General features: G+C 45.2%; 1 protein-coding gene across 1 annotated transcript in view; it reads right to left on the reverse strand.

The window, feature by feature from the left end:
* The window catches only part of LOC137427726 (40-kDa huntingtin-associated protein-like), a 30,653-nt gene extending 19,800 nt beyond the window's left edge, over window positions 1–10,853 (reverse strand). The window contains exons 1-3 of the mRNA XM_078777850.1: window positions 10,700–10,853; window positions 8,720–8,766; window positions 3,143–3,215 (exon numbers count right to left, since the gene is read on the reverse strand). Coding sequence (XP_078633976.1) covers window positions 3,143–3,215; window positions 8,720–8,766; window positions 10,700–10,758 — 179 coding nt within the window. The 5' untranslated portion in view covers window positions 10,759–10,853. The remainder of the gene's footprint in view (window positions 1–3,142; window positions 3,216–8,719; window positions 8,767–10,699) is intronic.
* Between the last annotated feature and the right edge of the window lie 4,759 nt (window positions 10,854–15,612).

Raw genomic sequence — 15,612 nt, forward strand, 5'->3', positions numbered from 1 at the left:
CCCACGGTAAACCCTCCTTTACGTTCCAAGCCAGCACCTCCATCACAGCTACAAATAGTAGTGGACTTAGTACCGACCCCTGATGCACTCACACCTTCACCTCAAACTCACCACTGTTCCCGTCCTTCGTCCTTACAGCTGTGCGCGCTCTTTTGTACATTGCCATCACTACTCTGATCAACCATTCCTCCACTCCTAACTTCCTCAATGCCCATGTCACTACTTCACGTGGAACCTGATCGAATGCTTTCTCCAGATCAACAAACCCAAGAAACAACTTCTTCCTTTTCTCCATGTACTTCTCTTGCAACTGCCTCACAATAAAAAGCGCATCTGTCGTTCCTCTTCCTGGCATAAATCCAAACTGCATTTCGTCAATCTTCACTTTCTTCCTTATCCTCCTCTCCAACACCCTTTCCAATACCTTCATTCCATGCTCCAATAACTTTATCGCTCGGTACGAGCCACACTCTAGAGGGTCACCTTTCCCCTTGTATAGCGGGACGAGGGTACTCAGTTCCCAATCCACTGGAATGCGGCCTTCTTTCACCACAAGATTGCAGATCTCTGTCATTCTCTTCACACCCCAATTTCCCGCTGCCTTCAACATATTTCCCACAACTCACGTCGGCCCTCCCGCTTTTCTACTCTTCATTGCTTTTATCGCTTCCTCAACTTCCTTCTCAGTTATCTTCTCTGCCGATTCTAAAACTGGGTTACTCTCTATGTTGCCGTCCCATTCATTCTCTGTATTCAACAGCGTTTCCATATATCTTTTCCATCTTCCTTTAATTCCATCTGGGTCGACAACGATTTGTTCCACTTCATCCTTCAAGCAACTCACCCCCATCACATCACACCTCTCTTTCGCTATCTGCTTTTCAATCCTGAATACCGCTCTCTGACCCTCTTCCAAATCCAAGCGTTCTCCGAACATTTTCCTGCATGCCTCCTGCGCCTTTGCTACCTCTTTCTTTGCAGCCTTCTTGGCTGCCTTATAACTTTCATGCTCTGCCTTTTCTGCCCCCATACCCTTCGCCTTCTGCCACTCCTTGAACTTCTTCCTCTTCTCGTCAATCTTCTTTCCAACTTCATCATCCCACCACCATGTTTCCGAGTGCCTCGGTGGTCCTTTTGTCCATCCACATACCTCACCAACGGCTCCCAACAGACTACCTTTTGTTGACATCCAACCATTTTCAAGCTCAACCACATCATCCTCTACCCTACTCAGCCTCTCTTTTAATGCCTCCCTCACTGTCACCTCTTTCAACCTCCACACCTTCATACCTTCATTCTCAGTTGGTACTTCACCCGCCGAGCTCTCCTCGCACCTTTCACCCTGATGTCGCAGACAACCTAGTGGTGCTGTGAAACAGCCTCCTCCCCCGGGATCACCTTTGTGTCCCGGAGGTGCCCCCTATCTCGTCTACGCACCAGCAGATAGTCAAAACGGTTGTCTTCGACCCACCTGACGTGTATGTAACAAGCTTATTATCCTCTTTCTGGAACTGAGTATTACAAATCAACAAATCAGCTCCATCAGCAAACTCCAAAATCCTTTCACCTTCTCCATTTCTCACACCATATCCGTAACCCCCATGAACTCCCTCAAAGCCGTCCATTCTCCTTCCCACATGTCCATTTAGGTCTCCTCCTACCACAACAACTTCCTCATCTTTCACGTTTTCCATCAGCTTCTCTATCGCACACCAGAACTTGTCCTTCTCTGATCGGCATGGCCTCCACAATTTAACATGAGCAACCTGTTCTCATGTTGTATCCCAAATTTGGTAGCATTCTGACTGGTGGGTCTGGAGAATAAGATTTTTGAAGGAATTTACTAAGTAAGCCATTTTGAGCTACTTAAAATCACATGACCGAAACGAGCTTTGCAATACCTGTTAACAATCAGGAGCGGAACCTTGCTGCCAAATTTCAGCTGGATTGGCCCAGCGGTTGGGCCAGAGAACTCAAAATAGGAGACGGACGGACGTTGCACCTTGACAATACCTTATCTGGAATTCCAGAAAAGCTAATAAATCATGGTCCCAGTAGTTGCCTCACGGTGCAGTTCCAGATACAAATTACAGGCTTAAATTCCAGGAACAAATTACACTTTTCCACCGAGCCCAAATATTTTCGTCCTTCACCCAATGTATGCATGTACAAGCTCTTCCGTGACTGTTAGACACAAAGTTCACGCCAATGTCGAAAACCATACAGGTATAACTAAAGCAATGACCGATCAGGCTAGGACAACAGCTGTTCACCACCATCCTTCAATGGTATAAGAATACAAATAATATCTACCAAAGTACAAACTCGGAACAAAATTTGTGACAGTTTTCCAGCTTTGTTCGTTTCCAAAGGTGAACCAGTGCCCTTTTACAGAAGTAATATATTTCTGTAAATTAATAACTTTTCAAGATTATCGAAATCTCCCTCGATGAAGCTGAGTCTATGGACCTATCGGTTTTCATCGCAGACAGGTCGTTGGTCTCTCTGTCTTCTTTCTTGTCTTGTACCTACTGCTCTTTCTGTGCTTTGGCCCACCCAGGTTTCTGCATGGTGTACGCAGTCCACCATAAACTCCCTTCTGATGAAACTACCTAAAACTAGGATCACTGCTCACCTCCACTCATTCATTCCTCTTTTTCCCACCTGTGAAATCAACTTCCACATCCTCTTCAATCACATTTTTCCCTCCCAAGTCTTCAAAACAGCTGTTCACCACCATCCCAGATTTTTTACCCTCATTAACCATTCCCCCCCCCCCCCACCCCCACCCTTATGGCCTCCAAGCTCACCTCCTTCCAAATTTACAGTTTTCTCTTCCTGAAAGTTTGTCTCTGTATCCATCTTGTCCTCCCCTACCTTTCATTCCTCCCCACACCAATTATTTGTCCGTCTCCCTCTTTTTTGTCTTTCAGCCTTTCTCCACTCTTCTTTTTATTCTGTTGCGTCCTGATCCATCCAGTGTTAGAGCTCTCCCACGAGCCTTGACCCTCTGTATTAAAAAAAATAAAATACAAGACCCTCCATATTTCCTTACCGTCCCAATAATATTGGAAATACGGTGTATGTTTAAACTCGACATGCAGAACGAGCGATATGAAGGCTCCGACATCGTTTGGCTCACCGGGCCTGGGCGAGGCTGCAAAATCCTGCATATTGTAGGCAGTCTTGTTGTTTTAGCTCTTTGGATAGATGCCCTGAAAAAAAAAAACCACAAAATCACACAAAACACAAATGTGAATCTTCATTTCCGTGTGAAACTGCGATTCGACCTCACACGCACTGTACACTTCCCGCAAATTGATTAAACTAGGGCATGCCCGTACTATATCTATATCTAAAATTATATCCCCCCCTCTATTTACATGAAATGGTTTGGTTCATGAAATGTTTTGGTTCATTCGCAACGCCAAAGCGAACGGCGAACGCTTTACATGAAATGGTTTGGTTCATGAAATGTGTTGGTCCATTCGCAACGCCAAAGCGAACGGCGAACGGCTTGCGAGTACAGTGACAATCCCCCCCCCCCCCCCCCCTCTATTTAGATGAAATGGTTTTTATTAGTTTTAAAACATAGTTTAACGCCAACATAGCGCCAACATAGTTTGCAAACGTGAAATAAATGAATACGCTCTCAAATGTGCCATCCGAGGCAGAGTGTGTCCGCCACGTTCGGCACACGCGATAGCTCGCTGCTCTCTGATTGGTTGAATCGTTTTTTGGACATAGCTCGGTAAGTACTTGTCCGATTAATATGAAACCTTGAAAAGGCACATCCTCGGGTCCCCAGCAATATACCTGGCAAGTTTAAAGTATATCGGACCCGTGGTTGTCGAGAAACAGCGGTCACAGACAAACAAACGTACAAACGTACAAACAAACACACAGAGATTACTGGAATTATAGATAGATAACTTGCAGTTTGTCAACAATCTCTCTGATGCAAGCAAGGTCAGACCTATGAAAGCCAAAGACACTGCGTCTTCACCATATTGGTGCCGTACCTACATGCTGGAGCATCTTGCCTCATCAATGGAACCGGAAACCATCAGGCACTGGCTTCACAAACCAGCTGGTTAGGACCGCTAAGACATCATTAAAAAAAAAAAAAAAAAAAAAAAAACAAACCGCTAAGACATCATTGCCGCAGCGTAATCACATGCATGTGCACGTAATCATGTGCAGGAACTTCAACGTAGGAGAAAGCCATTAAAGGCCCATCAAGCATGTGCAATGGTTGCCAACCGATGGTTGTTTGTCAGCACTCCATCCTTATTAAATGCTGAGCATCAAGCAAGGAAGCAGCCCGTACCATTTTTGAAGTCTTGGTACGATTTGCCGGGGTTGCATTTGAACCTCTGACCTCCCAGACTCAGAGCAGACCCTCAAACTATTACGTCACCGAGTGCCCTGAGGTGCGAGGAGTACTTAGTTTGCCAACTGTGCATTAAGAAAAGGTGTACATGATGATACAAGGTTAGCATCTACAGCTCTCCAACAAATGTGCCATAATGAGTATGGCGGCCATGATGGTGTAATAAAAAGGAGTAGCAGTCACTCCTTTTCTTGGTTTGAAAAAGCTGCAAAACTGGTAACCAAAGAAAGTATGGCAGCACGGTGTGCTAAATCGGAATTGGTGATTCAGCGATAGAAAATGGCGATACAAGAAAAATATTGTCGTGTGGAGTGCTCTCAGTTAAGACCGAGAGTAAGCCACGGATGGAAACGAGTGTTAATGAAGGCGTTCACTTCAATTGATGGCGGATGATATGCGAGCAGAAAGAAGACTACTGACTGACCTGTACGGGCCCTGCGCAGGCGTCTTCACCCTGCAAATCAACTCAACCCAAGACGGATGTAAAATGTACAAAAATAATATTTATTGAACGGAACCCGAAACAATGGAAGGCGCCGATAAAAACTAAAACCTAGGTTGGGATCCCACACACCTCACTTCAACAACAGACAAAGGAAGAATTAATGAAAGGAACCGTTGTGTTCTGTGTGGTGCAGCTTATCTCTGTCTGCAGTGGAATCTCCCACGATGAAGCTAACTCCAAGGGCCTCTCACTCACTCACTGCAGGCAGGTTGGTGGTCTTTCCGTCTTCGACCGACTCCTCTCTGGCCTTGCCCCCCCCAGCTCTCTCTGGGCTCTGTCCCGCAAATATTCCTACAGGTCGCACAAGATCTGCCTGCAACCCTCTTATGGTTAAACTGCCAAAATCAAGACTCTCTGCTCACCTTCACTCCTTCATTCCTCTTTTCTCCCGCTTCTGGAACAAACTCCCTCACTCTCTTCAATCCCACTCCACCCTCCAGGTCTTTAAAACAGCTGTTCACCACCATCTCTTATCTTCCCCCATCCAAAACCTTGATCTTTTCTACCCCCACTAATTTCACCCCAATTCCACTTTTTTGAAATACCAACTTCTGTCCTGGAAGTCCTTGGTGTCCTTGTGTTTTATACTTCTCCCTCCCCCCCCCCCCCCCCCCTTTCCCACGCCTCCTCCACCCAAGCCCTCTCCCTTCCACACATCTCCCTGCTCTCAAATGTTGTGTTTGTGTGCTTCCCCTTCTCTCCCCATCTTGTCTTCCGCTCCCTCTTTTTATATATTTTGTTTGTCTGGTTGATTTGTTTGTGAAGTAAATGTTAGCTCTTTCACGAGCCTCGATTCAGTATACAAAAAAAAAAAAAAAAAAAGTGTCAGGGATCGTCTGGCTCGAGCACAGTCCGGACGTAGTTCCGGTGTTAGCGGGAGGAAGGCCGACAGGTCGTTGGCGCGAACCAGTCTTTGACACCCCCTTGCTCGCACACTGCAGCGGCAAGCCTTAGGTCCCCGCTTGCAATGTCCGGAACCAACGGAGAGAGAGTCGATGGCGGAGGAAAGCGTAAGGGGCAGCAGGAGAAGAAGGGAAGCGAGTCCAACGCGAGAAGCGGTCCAGCGCAGGAAGGCAGTCCAAAACGAGAGGGCAGAAGAAGAAGGGGACAAAATGTCAGCCAGCGAGTTGCTTTATCGCTCGTCGTCTGACGTCATCGGCCCTCCCAACCAATCAGCGAGTCGCTTCTTGCTCGCCCCTCACGTCCCCCAATCCGAAGGAAGTTTCTTGCCCCTCCCCTGGCCAATCACCAGTCCTCTCCCACTCCGCCAATCTGCGGCCCTCGTCCTGTGGTGTCTTCCTTCTACCAATCCCAGGGAAGCTTATTGCCCCTCCCTCGACCAATCACTAGCTCTTCCTTACCCTGCCAATCGGCGGCCTGCTTCTTACTCGCCCTGCCTCGATCTCCCCATCAACCCCTCGACCAATCCTTCACAAGGTGGGCGTGGCCTCAGCCTGCCTGAGCAATGAGTGTTGCCATGCAAGTTCGTGATGTAGCTGACTGCAGCTCCATCGGCAGTGCCCCGAACTGCCTTCGGGTGAGTCTTGTTGTCCCCCGTCGCACCGCGGAGCGAAAGGGGGACAATGGTTTTCCCCTCCGTCCGTGTGTCCGTGTGCGTGCGTGCGTGCGTGCGTGCATGCGTAAGCGAAGGACCGAATTCTAATTTGGTGTGTGGGTGCAATTAGGCATATGGAAGAACCCTATTGAAAATTAGGTCGCCATGTCCAAATCCAAGATGGCCACCGCCATGTATGTCTGACGCCATGTATGTCTGAACCTTGTGAGCAGAATATCTTGAAAAATAAGCGAAGTACCAACTTCTAACCTGGCGTGTGGGTGTATCTAGGCATAAGGAAGAACGCTATTGAAAATTGGGTTGCCATGTCAAAATCCAAGATGGCCACCACCATATATATGTCTGAACCTTGTGAGCGGAATATCTTGAAAAATAAGCGAAGTACAAACTTCTAACCTGGCGTGTGGGTGTATCTAGGCATAAGGAAGAACGCTATTGAAAATTGGGTCGCCATGTCAAAATCCAAGATGGCCGCCACCATATATATGTCTGAACCTTGTGAGCGGAATATCTTGAAAAATAAGCGAAGTACCAACTTCTAATCTAGTGTGTAGGTGTATTCAGGCATAAGGAAGAACGCTATTGAAAATTAGGTCGCCACGTCAAAATCCAAGATGGCCGCCACCATATATATGTCTGAACCTTGTGAGCGAAATATCTTGAAAAATAAACGAACTACTAACTTCTAATCTGGTGCGTGGGTTTATCTACGCATAAGGGAGAACGCTATTGAAAATTGGGTCACCACGTCAAAATCCAAGATGGCCGCCTTGCGTCTTCCACTTTGTCAACTCACATCACTTCAACGACGGGGGACCTGGGCGTAACGCTTGTTGTTCTTGCGGCGAAGGGGAATTTAAGTAGTGTTTGTGTGGTGTTACCAATGGGCCTAACTAATGTCTATGGTGCGTTGCCATACGGGACACATGGATGATCACAGGTTTGACACACCGGGGAATTAGCTTAATCCCTATTCTACTTATCACAAAGCCATCCTTGTATGACCACAAATAAACACTTAATCCAACATACGGGCTAGACAGGTCCTCTACTTATTTACATCGAGATGGTTCTTCTTCTTCACGACAACCGGAGCATGATACCAACACAGATCTACCTGAATCTATATATATATATATGTCACTACCCCACCGACATAACAATATATACCGCATAAGGCAAAACTGACAACATTTGGACGAGGTGACCCCATTATAGCTAGGAAAACTCAACCATGGCTGCAACTTTGATAAATGTTCCGTTCCGATCATATACTACAACTACTACTACTTTTCTTCTTCAACAGCCACCATTAAGGAAATATGACCTTTCATGAACCGGCTGCTTTGGCCTAACATTCGACTGGAGCTTTGGGCAGGAATTTGTAATTTGTTCAGGGTGTCGGCTCCAACTCTTCGCTGACATCTTTAAGGGCCACCAGCTAATGATAGCAGACGAGACGCCCAGCTTAATGTCCATCCGATGGACGGCACATTCTGTGATCAATAACCCTGCCAGTTTAGGGTCGGGTTGGGAATCAAAGCGAGAACATGCAGCTTAAAGATAAATGTTCTACTCTCTGCAGCATTCTGTCAGACTACCTCTCCATGTCAGACTACCTCTCCATGTCAGACTACCTCTCCATGTCAGACTACCTCTCCATGTCAGACTACCTCTCCATGTCAGACTACCTCTCCATGTCAGACTACCTCTCCATGTCAGACTACCTCTCCATGTCAGACTACCTCTCCATGTCAGACTACCTCTCCATGTCAGACTACCTCCCCATTCATAAATAACGTAAAAATACAGAAAGCAAAATATTCAGTGTCGGTTTTATTTATATTCACAAATGATATTCGCAATAACTCCAAGAATATGCTAAGCGCTGTTACCTCTGGCACCAAAGGTGGATGGATGGTGGTTATGTTTTCACCCCTGTCTGTCTGTCTGTTTGTCCATGAACAGGATATCTCAAAAAGCTGTGGACCGACTCGGACAAAATTTGGTGGATAAATTGGGTCGGTGATAAGGACGAAATGATTAGATTTTGGTGAAGATCCGGATCCAGATCCGACCTATCAGTGACTAGAAAAGGTAAAGTGTTCAGCCAGACAGAGGTATGCTCTCTCCCGAGTACAGTTTAGTTCATGGGATGTGTTTGTGGAGATCGTTTCTCTATTTTCACCTCGTCAAAATAACGATACAGAAGACGATTTATTAATTTACAGCCTTGGAAACTCACCAAATTGTTCACCTGCTTCTGCAAGGTTTGGTTTTCTGAGAAATCGTCTGCAAGGTAAGAATGACACCAACACATCAAAATGAATCCTCCATCATCGCACCACATCAAAATGAATCCTCCATCATCGCACCACATCAAAATGAATCCTCCATCATCGCACCACATCAAAATGAATCCTCCATCATCGCACCACATCAAAATGAATCCTCCATCATCGCACCACATCAACATGAATGTTCCATCATCACACCACATCAACATGAATCCTCCATCATCGCACCACATCAAAATGAATCCTCCATCATCGCACCACATCAAAATGAATCCTCCATCATCGCACCACATCAAAATGAATGCTCCATCATCACACCACATCAACATGAATCCTCCATCATCGCACCACATCAACATGAATCCTCCATCATCACACCACATCAAAATGAATCCTCCATCATCACACCACATCAAAATGAATCCTCCATCATAACACTACATCAAAATGAATGCTCCATCATCACACCACATCAACATGAATCCTCCATCATCGCACCACATCAACATGAATCCTCCATCATCACACCACATCAAAATGAATCCTCCATCATCGCACCACATCAAAATGAATCCTCCATCATCGCACCACATCAAAATGAATCCTCCATCATCACACCACATCAACATGAATCCTCCATCATCGCACCACATCAACATGAATCCTCCATCATCACACCACATCAAAATGAATCCTCCATCATCACACCACATCAAAATGAATCCTCCATCATCACACTACATCAACATGAATCCTCCATCATCGCACCACATCAAAATGAATCCTCCATCATCGCACCACATCAACATGAATCCTCCATCATCGCACCACATCAACATGAATCCTCCATCATCACACTACATCAAAATGAATCCTCCATCATCACACTACATCAAAATGAATCCTCCATCATCACACTACATCAAAATGAATCCTCCATCATCGCACCACATCAAAATGAATCCTCCATCATCGCACCACATCAAAATGAATCCTCCATCATCGCACCACATCAACATGAATCCTCCATCATCGCACCACATCAACATGAATCCTCCATCATCACACTACATCAAAATGAATCCTCCATCATCACACTACATCAAAATGAATCCTCCATCATCACACTACATCAAAATGAATCCTCCATCATCGCACCACATCAAAATGAATCCTCCATCATCACACCACATCAAAATGAATCCTCCATCATCACACCACATCAAAATGAATCCTCCATCAAGCAATGCTTATATAATTATAATAACCTGCCCTTGCTGGCCAGAACCACACTACAAATACACAGGAATGTTGACCAGAATAAAATCAGTTTTTGTGCTTCGACAATTCAACGCAACATCAGCAGCGATTCGAAACCCAAATAAATACTGTGCTGCAATGTTGTTATTGAGGAATTACATTAATTTATTAAATGGAGATTTATTTTGTGAAAATTTGCGAAGGCTTGGAGCTGTCTGGCTCTGGGTCTCATTCCTGATGGAATATCAACAAACCAACGAAACTCACATCTTGCCGGGGTGCTGCATTATGGAGCACGCCATTCTTTGGAAAAGGCGATAAGCCGGCTGTCCTTTGGTTCTAATCTGACAATGTGGAATGGATTTATAGAGCCCTCGCAGGGACTAAAGTATCCTTACGAGGATCTCCATCCATGTTGGAGAATCCAACTGCAGATTATAACAAATGAACATCCTGAGAACACCACAGAACAAGCCATTTGCAAACAAAGTCCGAGAATGGTTTTTGATGTGTCATAAATCGCAAAACATCCAGTAAGGATCTGTAAAGGAGCTTCAGTGTCAGTATTTAACATACTCCCCAAATTCTCCCGTGTGGGAAGTGTATACTGTTCCGAAATGACGGTGGATTTAAACATCACAAATCCAAGAAGTTAGGCCAAACGTCACCTCCGGAGTTTGCTGGAGATCCCGCGGTATCTCGCCCAAAACTCAGCGTCGTTTTCCATTGATTTTTGTGGTTACTTTGCCGAATTCGAATTGATTCACAAATGCATCTACAACGGAAAACCGGAAGCAATGCGTTGCTAACCGGAAGCAATACACCGCCTGAAAATCTGGGAACGTCTACACCGATCATTTTCTTTCTTTCGACTGTCGACGTCATCAGAGATGGTAAATTGTATATAAATAAATAATCTAAACTTGTGTGCTGATACCTGGATATTTATATTGCATACAACGGCTACACCAGCGCTGCATATTGAAGAAATGCGTCCAGTCATTCTTTTTTGAATGCAGGCTCTGGACAGATAAACGGACGGCCTGACTCAAAACATAATGCCCCAGCCGGGCTGAGGGCTCGAAAGTCAGAGCTTTTGCTTCACCGAAGCAATGCTTTTATAAGGTACTTGTTTCAAGGGAGGAAGTCGTTTTCCGGGTCACAAGATGGCTGCCGCCATTGTCATGCTGAGGTCACAAGATGGCCGCCGTTCGGCTTCAGTGTCGATCGACCAATCAGTGAGGGCTCTCTGTAAGCCCCCTCCCCCAAAATTACCTCACAACTAAAGGGGGTGTTCTAAAAAGCAACGTTTAAATGAATAAAACTAAGGGGAATATGTTTATTACATAATTGTATTTTTGGCGCAAAAATAAGTGTTTTTTGACATTTTTCAAACGTGTTCACTGTTCGCAAAGGTCTACAGAGCACTCGGAACCTCTTCGGATTTTCAGATCATTCCGTTTTTAGGTCAATCTCATCTCGATTATCGAAGACGTTAACTTATAACAGGTTATATACAGTAAAATAGCCCCGAGTGCGACGACGATAATCTTTTGAGGTTGTCGTTCTGACCTCTGCTGGTTTGGGGGGAACTTCCTCCTCCTCCCTCCGCCCCAACCCCCAGGACATGATCTCCCGGAGCCCCCATGATCCGAAATCGAAAAATCGAAGCCCAACTTCTGCTGCAGGCTTGTGTCTTGTATTCATGTGTCAAGTTTCAGAACAATCAGCCAGGTGACAAGGGAAGAGTAGCAAAAATAGCAAAAAGTTAACGGACGGGTGGACGGACATCCAGACATCATGAACCATTTTATAAGTTCAGCTCCTGTCTGTTTGTGTGTGTGTGGTTGGTTGTTATCTCAAAATACGTGTTTCAGAAGGTGGAACGAGTCCTCCCAGGTCTCGATGTATCCACCTTCGTGTCTGTGTGTGTGTGTGTGTGTGTGTGTGTGTGTGTGTGTGTGTGTGTGTGTGTGTGTGTGTGTGTGTGTGTGTGTGTGTGTGTGTGTGTGTCCAAGTCTACATATTTTGTCCGATAGATTGGCCGATCGATGCAAAACTTGAAACATAGAAGGGACTCCCAATGAAAAATATTTTATTGATAAATCTGATGTCATAGGTCACATGGTATGGCAGCCATATTGGATTAAAGGCAAAAGTTTGGAAATCTCCGCAACCGCTCAACAAAAAAAATCATCCAAAAAAAAAAACAATCAACCGCTCAAAATATCCCGATAATTAATCAATAACGGTGCAGATAATAACAATGTATGCGACATAATACATGGGGTGCATGCGTGATACGGGTATAATAGTGCACGGCGAGATGATGCGCTCTATGGTATGACTACGAGTGTCATTGTAGTTACTAATTGCATTTTTCACCGGGTCCCTTCATTAGTAGTTCGGTTACTTTGGAGAATTTCTGAAAAATTCAAAAAAATTCCGTTCAAAAATCTTCTCAAAAACCGACAACCGGATCCACACCAAACTGGCCATGTGGCATCGTGACCAATGCATGCCCTAACATTAAGGAGCCACAGGCTCCCTCCTCGAATCCCTCATATCCACTCAAACATAATTTCCTCTCAAACTACATGATCGATATGGATCAAATATGGTACGATACATCAGAACATTAAGATCTCATGGGATTGCGCTCCCCATCCGGATATGCCCCCTTTAAGAGGCTGAAAAGGGGGGGGGGAGGGGGGGGAGGGGGCGGGGTTCACCTCAAATTCAGGTAATTTAATTTAAAATCTTCTCAGAAACCCTGGCGAAATAGCCGTCAATTGAAGGGATCCTTCAAATCGATCTCTTTTCCAATCTGACAAATTGCCAAAATTTAGGAAATTGCACTTTCAATGATATTACTGACTTTTTAGCCGCGTCGCAGACGCTGCTAATAGAGTGCCCTCTGCTGTTGTTGTTGTTCTTCTTGTTCTTCTTCTTCTTCTTGTTCTTGTTCTTGCAGAGAAGACAAAACCTCAAAGCTCCACCCATTCTGGGACCCATAGCTCCACCCATTGTGGGAGAGGCTTCATATAAACAAATATCCACCATTTTATTAACTCGCATAGCTTTGAGGCCTGTTTTGTAGGCCCGTGGTGTCTTCCTCTCTCACACAGTTTTATTTCAAATAAAATTCGATATATCATTTCATTTTTCACAGTCGCTAACATAGTTTTAGACTCGGTTGAAAAAAAACGGGAAGAAAATCCGATGAAAGTTGCCCTTTATAGAACGAAATGAATTCTCAAAGGCCTGTAACTTCAAGTCCATTGAGATATATTTTGTTTAAATCGCGGCATGGTCAGTCATACACCGCCCAAAATAACAGACGGGAAAATGCCGAGATATATTAAAAATTCGTCGCCACACACGGGAAATTGCCGAGATATATTTTCACTTTGCACAAAAATAACATCAAGTAATCGAATCAATAGGAATGTCCTGTGCCTATAACATCGACGTTATAGGCACAGCTGCATCTAGGCATTGTGTAACATCGACGCGGCTTTTGTTTTAATTTAAACTTTTTGTACTTGTTTAAGTTAAAGTTCATGAAGGGTTTTTTATTTTTTGTTTATCTACTTATCAAGTCAAGGCTCAGAAACAGAGCAATATTCAGACTGAAATGGACAAATAAGCAATGGAGACGAACCAGGCTGCTATTTGTGAGCTGCTATTTACTCCCTCTTCTTTCTCAAATCTTGTTTTCCGCTTGCGGTTGGCCGCTCCTTGAACCACTCCTTATATTCTTGCTTTAGGCTGTTTTTTTCGGCTCGTATGTCGCCCTTTGAATTAATATAATAATACGACACACTTGTTGATTGCTCTCCGGAGAGAGATCTGCGAGGGTTTCCGCATGTAATAACGGCTTGCTTTCTCACCCCATGCACGTATTTGAAGAAATTTCTCTGTAACAGTCTGAAGGTGTTGCTGGTCCAGTCCGGTACGAGTGACCCCTACAAAGGTGCACCAGATTACCTCTCTTCTACGACATAATCGATTTTGATGAAACTTGCCCACAACCTTCATCACCCGTGATAGTAGCAATGTTTGTTCACTGCATAAAAAAATATAGGTCGAAGGTGGTCTGTGGGTGGTTTAACCCTACCCAAAATAGGTATTTGCTCGCTTATCTGAAACTACAAACACAATTTCAATGAAACTTCATCATAACCTTCATCGCCCATTGTGTACCAAAGTTTGTTCACAACATTTAAAAAAATATCAGGGCCTGAGAGGTCTGTGGGGGGTTTGAGTAACTGTTGTACCTGATTCAGTGAGCTGCAGGACCGGCGGTCCTAATTTTTAATATCTACAATACAAAGGAATCCGTTTGTCTGTCTGTGTGTCGCTACTTTTCTCTGAGATGACCAAACGGATCTACAATAAACCTTCAGAGGTTCATCAGTGAGTAACGGGGAGTGTTTTTGGCAACAAAAAAAAAAAATTTTTTAATTTTGGGGGAGGAGGGAGGGGTGCGGGGGGGTTTCACTCTCTAGTGCCTAAGTCTTTTTCGTTTTATGTCGGGGGGGGGGGGGTAGAGGAATATCTAGATCCAGGTAGGTCTGCATAGGTAGGTGCTCGACTTTCGTGATAGGGAATCTAGCTGTAATAAGTTCTATGTTTAGCCCGGATGGATGTCGGAATATGTTGTATTTTTGTCCCCACCACGAGGGGGCGCACATGCTAATTAGTACAGGGATTATGGGTAAAATTCCTTTGTTTGTCGTTCCCTCTGTGAGCAATCCAGTGTCCCTTATGGCAACGCACTCCCATAGACACTTAGATAGGCCCTTAGTGCACCACAGTAATTAAATCCCCTTCCTTACAATAAAACAAACTGGAAAGACAAGCAGGCAGCAGCTGCGTAGAACGCCACCATGAACATCGGAGCCAGGAAAGGAAGGTGGAAGGAGCGGCACACTGATTGGCCACCGACCGGTGACACCTTGGCCAATCAGTGCGAATGGCACGAACATTCTGCCAATCAGAGCGGAAGGCGCAAAAGACCAATAAGATGCGACACACGGATTGGTAGAGGGAGAGAGCTGACGTCACAGAACGAGTGACAAAACGACTGGCTCGCGGGCATTTTTGGACTCTCTCGGCGCTGGTCTCGGGAGAACTCTTGGCGCTCGGAACTCTTGGCTGGCTTCTTCTCTGGTTTTCCTTTGCGCTCGCTTCCCTGGGTTCTTCTTGGTTCTTGGTGCTTTTGGTGCTCTTGAGGCTTGGTGCTTGGAGCGAGGCTGGTGCCTGTGTGCGAGCGGGGCCTACCTGGCGGCGTGCGCTGGACTAGCGGAGCACGCGAACGAGGCGGACTGAGGCCTCCTTCCCACCAAGCACGGAGCCGCGTCCGGACGCGAACTTGGGGCCTGGATGACAGAGACAGATAAGACGCATTCACAAATACACAACGAACGTTTTATTTTATTGATTCCTCCTTTGTCCTGTTGTTAAGTCTGGTGTGGGGACGTCCCAACTTAGGATTTAGTTTCTTCCGTCGCATCCATTGTTCTCGGGCTCCGTATAATTAACCTGTTTATTTTTGTACATTTTACCCCGGATTCCC

Source organism: Myxine glutinosa, chromosome 5 (assembly GCF_964187855.1).
Source record: "Myxine glutinosa chromosome 5, kmMyxGlut1.1, whole genome shotgun sequence".
NCBI lineage: Eukaryota > Metazoa > Chordata > Myxini > Myxiniformes > Myxinidae > Myxine > Myxine glutinosa.